Source organism: Engystomops pustulosus, chromosome 9, assembly GCF_040894005.1.
Source record: "Engystomops pustulosus chromosome 9, aEngPut4.maternal, whole genome shotgun sequence".
NCBI classification, from domain to species: Eukaryota; Metazoa; Chordata; class Amphibia; order Anura; family Leptodactylidae; genus Engystomops; species Engystomops pustulosus.
Window position 1 is genome coordinate 102,888,184 of NC_092419.1, and position 12,972 is coordinate 102,901,155.

The following is a 12,972-nucleotide window of genomic DNA, read 5'->3' on the forward strand; positions in this document are numbered from 1 at the left end:
GCTGCCAATTAGATGTCTATGCTGTCATGTGTTCTGTGTTACTGATCCCTGTCTGGTACCAACACCGCTGCTAACCGGAGCTTGTAGTAGATGTTCAGGAATTGCTTTTTGCTTTCCTAACAATATTGTGTATTATGCAAGTATTGTGTGTCTTAGGGACTACAAATTGCTGTCATTTATCAGAAGTATTATTTATCAGAATTTATCTTCTCATGGAATGGATTAGTGCTGGACATGGTGCGCAAGAAGAAAGCTGTGTAATTATACCTCTGTGTACATTAATAGTACATTAATAGTAGCAGCAGAACTGTGAAATAAGGATTTATATTCCAGGATTGTAGCACTGGGGGTTGTGCTCACATCTCTTGGCTTTCTGCATTGAGTTGTTCCACCCTCCTCCCCCTCTCATCTGTGTGACAGCTTTAGGCCTATTGCCCACAAGCGAGTTTAAAGTCTTCCAATTAACATCAAATTGGCATTGTGTGCCCGCTGGAACACTCAGCAACCAGAACTGACCTTCTGAGTAAAGTTTCAGTTGTTGAGCATTCAGGCTTGACGTCCTAGCAAGCACAACAATGCAAGTCAGATATGTGTTTGACGCTTCAAACTCGCTTGTGTGCAATAGGCCTCGATATTTAACCAGCTTTTACTAGTAATAAGGGGTTGTGGAGGATCTCAATGCAGAGAGCCAAGAGCACAGCAGTGTGAGAGCACCCATACTATCACCAGACACAAAGGTATCATTACATATCTCTCCAGGGACAATTCCTAACATTTTCGATACTTCGATTCCCATTGAACCTGGACCAGACCCCGCCCCCCATCATCAGTTAATGGAGTTTATTGGAAATATAGTAATAGTTCTAAAGTTATAAAGAAATGCATTTGCTTCCAGTATATATAAATATAGAGCAAGCGTTTCCTGAAGACAAGGTGTCTCTCCACTATGCAAATCCGGAGCCGGCCATCTGTACAAGGCACAGATGTGACTATACATAACACAGTATATACTCGTCTCCTACTGCATAGTGATTAATCTGGGCATTTCTATCGTTAGGTGCCAGCAGAGATGTGGGGATGATGGCTGAAGTGTCACAATCGTCTGATCTTGCACAAGGGGGCAGCGTGGAGCAGGAGGGCGGTGAGTAACGTTACTGGGGCTTGTGGTGAGCATGGATTCAGCCAGTCTTCATCTCTTGTATATGGGGGCATAGACTTTTTAGAACCTGGAGCAGTAATAAATGGGGGTGTACACAGATAAGGACATGCCCATACATCGTCTGTGTACCATTCCATGACCTCTTTCTTCCTATTTTACATTTAGTTGAGGAGACGGCGGGTATTACATCACTGTGTGGACATACTTCTCTAAAACACAGAATTTCTCAATATTTTAATTTCAATATCAAGAAGCCAAAGGGCCTCGCCTCTCACCAGATAAAAGGTCTTAGATATAAGATTCTGGTCTTAGTTTTAGGCACTTTAGGAATAAGACATTCTGTACTTTTCCAATAAATACACTGTACACCAGATGCACCCAGCGAACCTCTAACCTATAATGGGGTCCATGGTAGCTGCAGATATGTCCATTAATAGCTGTACATGCAGAGCCATCAGTTCTGTGGACGGGATACATGCACAGGTAGCAATGGATGTGGTGTATAGGATATCTCATCCCCTGTAGATACATCCATACTGAGATCAGCATCCAGGAACCCTGTTGTATTACGCTTTCATATTGTTTGATCTTCATATCATTCTTGAACTGTGAGTGAGGTTATTTCTTTTCTCCAGCAGATCACCAGGAACACATAGAAAATGAGACCTGTCCCGAGACTTTGCAGGCACCTATTGATATCTCAGAAGTTGAGCCAACAAATACCAAGTTGGAAATTTCAGACAAGGAAAGTCATCACGGCGATGAAGATGATTCCAGGAATGATCCCAACCACTCTCTTTTAAAGGCGGCCACAGATGCCATCAATGAACAATGCAGTTGCACAGATGGTTCTCTGGAGGACAAGCCCAAGGTCTCTGATGAGACTGAGGAGGCCCCCAGTTTTATGGAACAAAGTGGGGGCTTAGTAGAAGAGGAGGAAATGTCAAATGGGGGTTTAAAGAGGGATTCAAAGGAGACCACTAAAGAAGACAAGGGGAGTTTAGATGCGGGTGAATGTTTACAGCAATCCTGTAATACAGATGGTGAGACTGACATAATGTATGATTGCAGCCAGCCACCACAGCCCATGCACACTACTGGTGAAGAGCCATTATGCAAGGACACAACAGATGGTAAAGACACTGAGATGATACATGAAAAGAGTCCAGAGCAAAGTAATATAGAGGCCTCTCCTAATGAGACCAAACTAAACAATGGACTTATGGACTCCGAGCAAAGGCAACTGGAGGACGACTACAAGGAGCTGGCAGATACTGCCTCGGATAATACATTGGAGGACTCTGGGGATTTCCCTGGGATCTCCTCGGTGGTTGGAGGAGTGACTTCTGATGCTTCCCCACCTACTACCCCTGTGCAGCGGGAGGAGGATGTCACGGCGGAGAGCTGGCGCACCAAGCGGAAGCATGTGTTTGTCTTAAGCGAAGCAGGAAAACCTATTTACTCCAGATACGGAAATGAAGAGGCGCTATCTTCCACCATGGGTGTCATGATGGCGCTGGTCAGCTTTGTCCAGAGTGGAAATAACGCCATCCGCTCCATCCATTCTGGTATGTGACAACTATCTATTTCATGACCTTGTTTGCCATTTATGCTTTTCTCATCTAGAAATCTTGGCTGCTGTTGAAATCTGTGGATGTCGTGTATATTGTGACACTGCCAGGCTGACTCTCTTGTGTCGTTTCGTTCACAGACGCACAGAAAGTGGTCTTCCTGCAGCAGGGCCCCCTGGTATTGGTTTCTGTGTCCCGGGCTCCTCAGTCGGAGGAGCAGCTGCGGAAGGAGCTGCAGTACGTCTACTACCAGATAATCAGCATGCTCACACAGGCCAGTGTCGCTCGGATATTTGAACGCAAGAAGAATTATGACCTGAGGCGGCTTCTTGCTGGCTCTGAAAAGATTCTAGATAGCTTATTAGACTTGCTGGATACAGATCCTGGCTTCCTTCTGGGAGCAGTACGATGTGTGGCCTTGCCCAGCCCATTACGGGACTCTTTAAGCTCCATTCTAACCAAGGCCATAACTCCAAACTTGGTGTTTTCCATCTTGGTAGCAGAGCAGAAGCTTGTGACTGTGGTGCAGGAGCGGGCAGTCATTGAGGATTGCCGCCTGGACCCTGCTGACCTCCACCTGCTGCTGAACCTTATCGGTGCCTCCTCTGCCTTTCAGGCGGGAGAGATCTGGACTCCTATCTGCCTTCCACGATTTAATCCAGATGGCTATTTTTATGCTTATATCTCGTACTTGGACCCTGAATGCACTGTGTGTTTGGTGCTGCTATCTACAGATAAAGAGTCTTTCTATGCAGTGTCTGGCTGTAAGAAAAAGATCCAGGAGGCCATGGAAGCACAGAACTCTCTGCAGGCCTTGGCTGGGGCCCTCCGCTGCTGCTCATATAGTGTGTCACTTGTAGGGGTCCCTGAGCTCTTGCATTTTGTCTACAAGCCCCTTGACATCCCAGAAACCTACCGACAGCTTCCACAATTCACCAGGTACTTTATATGTTCTCACATGGGGACAAAATACTGATGTAATCTACATATTAGCACCAGTTGTGGTATCTGTGATTTGACATATAATACACCCAGAATGTGAATAACCACTTTCCTTTCTTGCTCTTTAGTCCTGAAACAGATGGACCATACTCAAGTGAAGAGGAGCGACAGAGACTCTTTGATCTGTACCGGTACCTGCACTGCCGCATTCACAGCTCGGCACGACCCCTGCGCCTCATTTACCACGTGGCAGAGAAGGAGACGCTGCTAGCCTGGGTGACTGATATATTTTTATCTAGATAACAATATTAACTAGTGTGTGAGATGTGTTTTACCTGTCCAGGGAGATAATAGATAGATGGAAAACCAAGTAAAATTGTATTAGGTCCCAGCTGTCATATGCATTAGACTCAGAGTTGGTGGGACCAGGCGATAGTTTAGTTTACATGGTAGAGTCCCAGTTCTTTCCAATTGGATGTACAGCTGTATCCATATGTTATCGAGGAAGATAAGACCTTGCAGAGACGTCACGCTGTGTCTTTCTGAAGCCCATTACTTTGTGTCTTCATATGGATTCCTGGATTCATATGCTAGAGCCGGGGTACGTTAACAGCTGTTATGATAATGCACCTTGGCATGCTGCTAGCTGGAGGGCCACATGTTGGTGATCACTGGCACCAGCGGGAAGGTAATACTGGGAGCTTAACAGGTTACTGACCCCTGTCCTAGAGTGATGTGTGTCCTCTATATAAGCACCAGCTGTGATGTGAGACATAACATGGTTTATTCTGTCTTTACCTCCATAGGTAACCAGTAAGTTTGAGCTGTACACGGCATTCAGCTCCTTGGTGACTAAGGTGGGTGCAATAAATGTCATAACCAAGCTGCTCCGCTGGATCAAGAGGGAGGAAGATCGTCTATTCATACGTTATCCTCCAAAATATTCCACAACCCCCGTCCCTGGGAAAGGGGCTAAATCCAGCAAGTCTGATAGGACTGACTCTTCTCAGAACGGCTTCTTCACTGGACTCTAGTGGTGGAGAGGCTCCATGAGCAATGCCTACCACTACCTAGACCATGATGTCTAACCACTTCATCCAGAAGACCCCTCTGCTATGGACTTAAGAACCTAACAAAGCACAGTAACTAGTCAGGAGTAAGATGGCCAACCAACCCCAGTGACCTGCATCCACCACATCTTGTTCCATTCTCATCCACCTGGCCCTCAATAAAGCTGCTCCTCCAACACTTTTATTTCTTTTATTATAGCTAAAGGACTCATAGCAGCGCTGCCAGGTCTTCCCGGTGCTCTATCAGTAGATCAAAGAGTCGTCCCACAGTGGCCTCGCTCACCTTCACCTGCAGAAGAAAGCGTCAGTGTCATACAGTATGATGATAGGGGTTATAGTTGTGCATCAGCCAGAGGGATAGGTATAGATATACAGCTATAAAAGATATGGTATCCTGCTGGACATGATGGAGATCTGGGTATACACTAGCAGTGTATTATGGGCTGGTATGTGCATATTTTAGTAAAAGAGTTTATAAAAAGTGATTTATATTCTAATTTGATACCTCCATTAATGCTGCCCTGCATGTGAGTAATCCTAGAACAGGCGAATACAGAACTTTCCTTGTCTACAGTTGTGTCGTTCATTATGCTTATGTAATTACATGGCCGCCTTCCATGATCTCGGGGCACTTTTCCTGACCTTGTCATGGGAGTTGTCAGTCTCTGATCATTCAGGGGTAAAATATATTCACCCTAATAGATCATTTTCCTACTATCCTCTGTAATGTGAACATGAATATACCTGCCAGGTCTTCAGGACATTGTCGGCTGGGACCCCACCTTGCTGTTGCCAGAGGTCAATAAAATCCCGGTGGATGCCGAGTTCTGCTGCTAACCATTTCCAATCATAGCCTGTAGTGGGAACATGAAATGACTATATTATAATCACTATTTCCTCTCTAAGTCCTCCAAATATTTATATTCGACTAGGCACAGACTCCAAGTTCTGGTTTTAGTGTCTGTGGCTCTTTGTCAAGCAATACTTCCTCTTTCATCAGTGACATGGCTACCCTGCAGCTCAGTCCTATGCAAATTAACAGAACTGAGCTGCAATACCAAGCACAGCCACTATACAATGTACAGTGCTGTGCTTGGGTGAATTGTTATCTGCCCCATTAGGTTTGTAATATCCATTCCATATAACAATAAGTTATTCAGGAGGAAACTGGTTGTCTCTCTCCAATGTAACCTAAATGAGACAAAGTTGCAAAAGCCCTTCCCCTACCCAATGTACAGTGCAGCCATATGAAGCAGTGCAAGCAATGGTGGGCTGCAGCTCACACCCAGGCACCGTGGCTCTTGAAAATGACCATATGCTGACAGTCTAATCCGGTAAAGCTTAGGACATCTGTAATGTTACCCTGGAAAAAACCTTGAACTAGGAAACGACTGCTATTCCGGTTATCAGTCACAGGTTTCTTTTACTACAGAGGTGTAAAGGGCGGTCTGTGAGCTTATAGACATGACTTACCTTTAGGATGAGACAGGCTGAGCTTCACTGTAAGTGGCACCCACAGGGAAGGAACGATGTCTCTTACAAGATGCCCCTCTGGTAACACTGGACCTGCAGACTGACAGTCAGTGAGCTATAACCTGACGGATGCACACAGACCCCATATATAATCCTCCAGTGGTTGTATTACAGTATATTCTACAGTGACTGTATTTATCTTTGTAGCCCAGATTTTTGTTTAACTTGTTTTGACTTTTAGGCTTTAAATTGTCCCAAACAGAGCATCCTAGACCCAGACTTACTTTTGGTAAACTACTATTTGGGACTAAAAAGTTGCACTCCACAAAAAGTCCCAAAAGTGAGACTAAACAGGCAACTAAATACATGCATCACAAAGGGGAAAAACTTAAGATACATTGCAATGATCAAGTAGCCAACTTCGGGAAACTTTTCAGGAAAAAGTGGCAGCCGAAAAAAGCTGATACATGTGCCCCAATGTATTGTAGGCAGTAGTACATCACATCACAGTATGAAATACACAGCAAATAGAGGCCTGTATGTGATTATACACCTGCTGTGGGTTGTATAAGTTTTCATACCCCTTGAAAATAAATCTATTTACATAGCATATACATCGTAATCTACAGAGCATGGGGTACATATACTAAGTCAGATAATATAGTAGGTATGAGGGGCCCATACATTTTCAAATGTTAAAGCCACAAACTTAAATGTATATTATTGATAATTTGTGTGGCTCTATCAAGTATTTGTGAAGTGAGAAGAAAATGCTACCTTCTTTTGCAAATTAAAAAGGATACCCTTAAAGGACATCTACCACCAGGATGAATGATTGTAAACCAAGCACACTGACGTACTGGTATGTGTCCCCTTTGGCAGGTTCTGCTCTTCTTTTGCCCTTGTTTCTACAAAAAATGATGCAAATGAGCCTGAGGGGCTCCTGCCTCAATTAACAGCTATGGAGGGCAGAGCCCTTCAATCTCATTTGCATAGTATTTAAAGCCTTTTTCCGTAAAAACGAGGACATAAGAAGCTACCTACCAGCATGTAAGTGTACTTCCTTCATCCTGGTGGTAGGTTTCCTGTAAATAAAATCTAGCGTGTCCCATTGTCTTCAGAAGGCCCCTAACTACTAAATAAAGACCATATACTGTATTATTATTCTCAGTATAACTACAGCTGCTATGTAAAGGCCTCAGTGCTTTGTTAGAGAACAGAAGTGAATAAACTGCTCGATGAACGCACCAGCTCGGGGATAAAGTTGTGCACTGTGTTTTGCTCTCCTGGAGCGCTGTGTAACCCAGGATGCGGGCATGGCGGTGCACGGCACAACTGCTGACCTACCACCCTCCAGTGACAGCCTAGACAGGAGGCCAAGGGTGACTATCTATATACTGGACAACTAATCACGAATCTACCATTCATGAAGAGCGGCAAGAAGAAAACGTTACTGAAGGCCAGTCATATGGATGAGGCTCAGAGGAGACCACAACTAATACAACAAAGGCTGCACGTCCCTGACCGCATGACGCCTGTGGGGCAGCACCATAAAGCTGCAGCAGGGACTGGGAAGATGGATGGAGCTAAATAAAGGAAACCTGTAGAGGTTGTGCTATGTATGTGATGACCTTCACAGCATAAGAGCCCTGCAAACAGCTCCCTATACCCATACTCTCGGACACATGTATATTGAGTATATGAATGATGGATACAGCTAATATTATTGGAATGCAATGTCTGCAGCACATCTCACCCAGCCAGCGCAGAGCTGCCTTCTCCCGGTGCATGGCGCTGACTATATCTGCTCTTCCCAGACTCTTCAGCTGTTCTGACAGTTTCCGTAGATGGGGATTCGGATCACCTTGGAAAGCCAGTAAGAAATCTTTGACACCTATGGACTGACAATCCTGTGGGCAGATAAAAGTATATAGAATACGGAGGATGTAACCAGATAATAGACTGTACACTATTGCTTTAGACTATGTCCGGCCTGCACTTGTGGCCTGGACTTCCATTATGTTCATGAGTGGGAAGAGATAGATGGCGGTCACAATGTAGGGGCCATATAGTAATGGGGGCATTAGAAGATCTCATATCTGGATGTGCAGAGGTAGGGGACACTTACCAGTGATAATCCAGGGACATAGTTATGACTCTTAACTTCTTCTGTATTCAATGCAGGGAGTTTGTCAAATGCAGAAAGAACATCTGGAGACCAGTGAAAATCTGCAGAGAAAATGCAGGAGTTGTAAATGTGCCAAACGAACCAAGGGGCAGAGTGATGCCAAGAGGTGGCTGATAACAGGGAGCAACAGAATGCAGTCAACACTGTAACAGAGGGAGATAGTTTGTTTCCTGCCTCTTTAATAAGTATTAGTAAATGAATTTAATTGTAATATAGAGAGTAATAATCGGAGAGTATTAACCCTTTTACTGACCATGTTCTGTGGGACGGATGGAGTGAGAAATCTGTAGACTTGAAATAGAAGTTGGATCTTGAGAAATTAATGGACCAATACTGGAATAAAACTCAGTGAGGTCATCATGTTCTTCTGCTATATTCCTGACAGCGCCATGACCCTCCAGCTCATCATCCTCCACCGGGCCGCGTGTAACTAGAAGAGGAAGGACAGACATTACAATCATTGGAGGTAACATACCATATGCTGGCGCTGATAAATCTCCCCCAATATACACTCCCCGGCCACTTTATTAGGTACACCATGCTAGTAACGGGTTGGACCCCCTTTTGCCTTCAGAACTGCCTCAATTCTTCGTGGCATAGATTCAACAAGGTGCTGGAAGCTCCTCAGAGATTTTGGTCCATATTGACATGATGGCATCACACAGTTGCCGCAGATTTGTCGGCTGCACATCCATGATGCGAATCTCCCGTTCCACCACATCCCAAAGATGCTCTATTGGATTGAGATCTGGTGACTGTGAAGGCCATTTGAGTGCAGTGACCTCATTGTCATGTTCAAGAAACCAGTCTGAGATGATTCCAGCTTTATGACATGGCGCATTATCCTGCTGAAAGTAGCCATCAGATGTTACAGGGTACATTGTGCTCATAAAGGGATGGACATGGTCAGCAACAATACTTAGGTAGGCTGTGGCGATGTACCAAGGGGCCCAAAGAGTGCCAAGAAAATATTCCCCACACCATGACACCACCACCACCAGCCGGACCCGCTGATACAAGGCAGGATGGATCCATGCTTTCATGTTGCTGACGCCAAATTCTGACCCTACCATCCGAATGTCGCAGCAGAAATCGAGACTCATCAGGCCAGGCAACGTTTTTCCAATCTTCTACTGTCCAATTTCGATGAGCTTGTGCAAATTGTAGCCTCAGTTTCCTGTTCTTAGCTGAAAGGAGTGGCACCCGGTGTGGTCTTCTGCTGCTGTAGCCCATCTGCCTCAAAGTTGGACGTACTGTGCGTTCAGAGATACTCTTCTGCCTACCTTGGTTGTAACGGGTGGCGATTTGAGTCACTGTTGCCTTTCTATCAGCTCGAACCAGTCTGCCCATTCTCCTCTGACCTCTGGCATCAACAAGGCATTTCCGCCCACAGAAGTGCCGCTCACTGGATGTTTTTTCTTTTTCGGACCATTCTCTGTAAACCCTAGAGATGGTTGTGCGTGAAAATCCCAGTAGATCAGCAGTTTCTGAAATACTCAGACCAGCCCTTCTGGCACCAACAATCATGCCATGTTCAATGGCCTCAAATCACCTTTCTTCCCCATACTGATGCTCGGTTTGAACTGCAGGAGATTGTCTTGACCATGTCTGCATGCCTAAATGCACTGAGTTGCCGCCATGTGATTGGCTGATTAGAAATTAAGTGTTAACGAGCAGTTGGACAGGTGTACCTAATAAAGTGGCCGGTGAGTGTATATCTTCTCATAATCTCACAGTAACCGCCAGAGGGGAAAACCTTTATGATTACTCCTCTGATACAATGATCTGGTAGGGGGTGATCTGCAGATACTTCTGGGGAGAATTAGAAGTACGTTGTCTTGTTCCCTGTCCTACTATTTGAGACTTTTTCGTCTTAGTGAAGTCTCAATCTAAAAAAGTATTACAAGAAACCCTCTTTGAACAGTTGTGCATTTCCCCTTCCCCCACCTCAAGACCAATTTCCGCAATATATGCTCTATACTTTGGGCAAACAACACACTCTCATACGTGGAAGCATGGCACAGGGAACCAAACACAACCTTCAGTATAGAGGACTGGGAGAAATCCTTCGAACTATGCCACAAACTCTCCATCACCAGCAAGGCCCAAGAGACTAACTATAAAATCATCTCAAGATGGTATTGGGTCCGGACCCGACTCCACGCAATCCACCAATCCTGCCCGGCCGAATGCTGGAGATGTAGACAGGCACTTGGGACCATGACGCACATTTGGTGGGAATGCCCGACTATTCAACCTTTCTGGCAGATGGTTATCAGACTGATACACAAGGTTACAGGTGTCAGTCTTCACAATGACCTATTCCATCTCCTTTTCTCTATGATCCCCGCCATAACCAGTGCCACCAAGCGCCCCCTACTGGGCTTCTTCCTCATTGCAGCAAGAGCTCTGGTCCCTTGGCTATGGAAGACTAGGCGGATCCCCTCAGCAACCGATCTCCTACAGGAGATATTGTCCATACAGAGTATGGAGGAGCTTACTGCGGATTCCCATTCCACAGTTGAAAAGCACCTCAAGACCTGGGGCCCATGGCTTGATTTTCACCGCTCTCCTGACTTCACCACTTTTCAATGAAAGGTAGTTAAATCCCCAAAAGATTGCCCTACGGGCCTTCACCCTTGGCTGTCTAGCACTCCCTTCCCACCTTACCCACCCTCTGCTCTCCTTTTCCCCACCCTGCGAACCTTTTTTCCCCTCTACCTCATGTAAACATCCTCATTTTTCTTGTTTGATATTGTTAATTGCAGTATATATTGTAACGCTGTGTAACTGTGTAATTAAAGACATCTCCCACCTCTTCACTGAAATCTCTCCATTGTACTACATCGACTTATGGACACTCAGTTACTTAAAGGGAACCTGTCACCAGGAGAGCCATTTTTAGCACTCCCCCAGTCCCCACAGAGCATAGTACATACACTGCCAAAGTGTTTTTGTATAAAAAAATAGGTTTTACAGAAAAAAAGATCTGTTATATTGTACCTTTCATTAGCATGTGCTGTGTGACTAGGCAGTTGCCTTTTGGGAGGGGCTGGAAAAGAGCAGTTTCCCCCCCACCCTTGGGGAACAGCTTCTCCATGTGACCTTTTCAAATATATGAAAACACCCATCACTTGGCTTAGCGACGCCCCCTGCTCCTCTACAGCCAATCCCCAGTGTGGGGAGTTATTCATATATTTGAAAAGGTCACATGTTTCCCAAGGGTGGGGGGGAACTGCTCCTTTCCAGCCCCTCCCAAAAGGCAACTGCCTAGTCACACAGCACATGCTAATGAAAGGTACAATATAACAGATCTTTTTTTCTGTAAAACCTATTTTTTTATACAAAAACACTTTGGCAGTGTATGTACTATGCTCTGTGGGGACTGGGGGAGTGCTAAAAATGGCTCTCCTGGTGACAGGTTCCCTTTAATGTACGTGCTTTTCTGTTTGACAACGTTTCCTTGTCATGGTTTCATGCTGCTGTACAACTTCTCAATAAAAGTTGACACATAGGGGGTCATTTACTAAGGGCCCGATTCGCGTTTTCCCGACGTGTTATCTGAATATTTCCGATTTGCGCCGATTTTCCCTGAATTGCCCCGGGATTTTGGCGCACGCGATCGGTTTGTGGCGTATCGGCGCTGGCATGCACGCGACGGAAATTGGGGGGCGTGGCCGAAAGGTAACCCGACGGATTCGGAAAAACCGCCGCATTTGAAAAAAAAAAAATTGCTCGCATGAGCCATACTCACATGCACCACGATGAAGACGATGAACTCCGGGGCACCCTGGCGGACTTCGGCGCAGCAGCGCCACCTGGTGGACATCGGGCACAGGACCTTCATGAATCGCCGGAAGACTCGAACGCTCGTCAGAGAAGCCGCCGCTGGAACGCGAATGGACCAGGTAAGTAAATGTGCCCCATAGACTCAGTTTCATTCATAGTGCACTAAGCATCGTGTCAGTGCAGGGTACAGTGAATCCTATATCCCTATGATAACAATTCTGCTCCACTGTTAGCGCAGGTCAGGCCTGTACATCCCCACGTATATCTTTGCCAGTGTAATAAAACCTGAAGTTAGATGCAGACATGGAAGTGAATGTTGTCCTTTTGACTACACTTCCTTCCCAATGCACTAGAGAGGGCAGGATTCTCCTAGGACAAAATAATGGGAGCACAACACACAATCTATGCTGCAGTACCTTGTTCATGGTGATCCATATCTTTCAGATCCATGGATAGAACAGCTCCGGACTCTTTTCCTACCAAAGTGAAACTAACCTTCACCAAAACTGAAAGAGAAAGACTCCCTTTTCTGTTCCTCATACAGGAATTGAGGGCTTGTAGGTGTGATCTTCTATAAGCTACAGTTCATGGCCTTAAAGGAAATGTGTCACGTAGATTTCATAATTGCTTTTATGGCTGCGGAGTTAGAAAGCGGAGGGGGCGTCTGACACAATTCCCTGTAGCCCTGAGTCACATATTTGCCCCTGACAGTCATTGTGGCTTGTCCTTATTACCATGTTAGACACTTGGACTCCCATGGGTCATACCACTATCTCTGTG

At 45.5% G+C, this 12,972-nt stretch overlaps 2 protein-coding genes across 11 annotated transcripts in view; one reads left to right on the forward strand and one right to left on the reverse strand.

The window, feature by feature from the left end:
- Positions 1-5,315, forward strand: part of MON1B (MON1 homolog B, secretory trafficking associated) — a 35,080-nt gene extending 29,765 nt beyond the window's left edge. For 6 of the 10 annotated variants that reach the window (XM_072124982.1, XM_072124983.1, XM_072124985.1 and 3 more), the window contains 5 exons: positions 1,058-1,141; positions 1,795-2,727; positions 2,871-3,669; positions 3,801-3,948; positions 4,479-5,315. In XM_072124982.1, the coding sequence (XP_071981083.1) occupies positions 1,078-1,141; positions 1,795-2,727; positions 2,871-3,669; positions 3,801-3,948; positions 4,479-4,706 (2,172 nt within the window). In that variant the 5' untranslated portion in view covers positions 1,058-1,077 and the 3' untranslated portion in view covers positions 4,707-5,315. The remainder of the gene's footprint in view (positions 1-1,057; positions 1,142-1,794; positions 2,728-2,870; positions 3,670-3,800; positions 3,949-4,478) is intronic. The other 4 variants (XM_072124986.1, XM_072124987.1, XM_072124981.1 and 1 more) reach the window with 1 other exon arrangement.
- Positions 4,919-12,722, reverse strand: LOC140077660 (uncharacterized). Its single transcript, XM_072124995.1, has 7 exons — positions 12,609-12,722; positions 8,657-8,833; positions 8,344-8,444; positions 7,972-8,125; positions 6,216-6,308; positions 5,487-5,596; positions 4,919-5,031 (listed from the first exon to the last, which is right to left on the reverse strand). The coding sequence occupies exons 1-7, from the start codon at positions 12,640-12,642 to the stop codon at positions 4,951-4,953; spliced, it is 750 nt and encodes a 249-aa protein (XP_071981096.1). The 5' UTR covers positions 12,643-12,722; the 3' UTR covers positions 4,919-4,950.
- Between the last annotated feature and the right edge of the window lie 250 nt (positions 12,723-12,972).

What these genes read in the sequence shown, in the direction of transcription:
- LOC140077660 (XM_072124995.1), bottom strand. Translation starts at nt 12,642, where the DNA reads ATGGATCTGAAAGATATGGATCACCATGAACAAG. An exon ending in CATCCGTCCCACAGAACATG is followed by an intron (nt 8,445 to 8,656) that starts GTCAGTAAAAGG and finishes TTTTCTCTGCAG; the next exon opens with ATTTTCACTGGTCTCCAGAT. An exon ending in GGCAGCTCTGCGCTGGCTGG is followed by an intron (nt 6,309 to 7,971) that starts GTGAGATGTGCT and finishes GTCAGTCTGCAG; the next exon opens with GTCCAGTGTTACCAGAGGGG.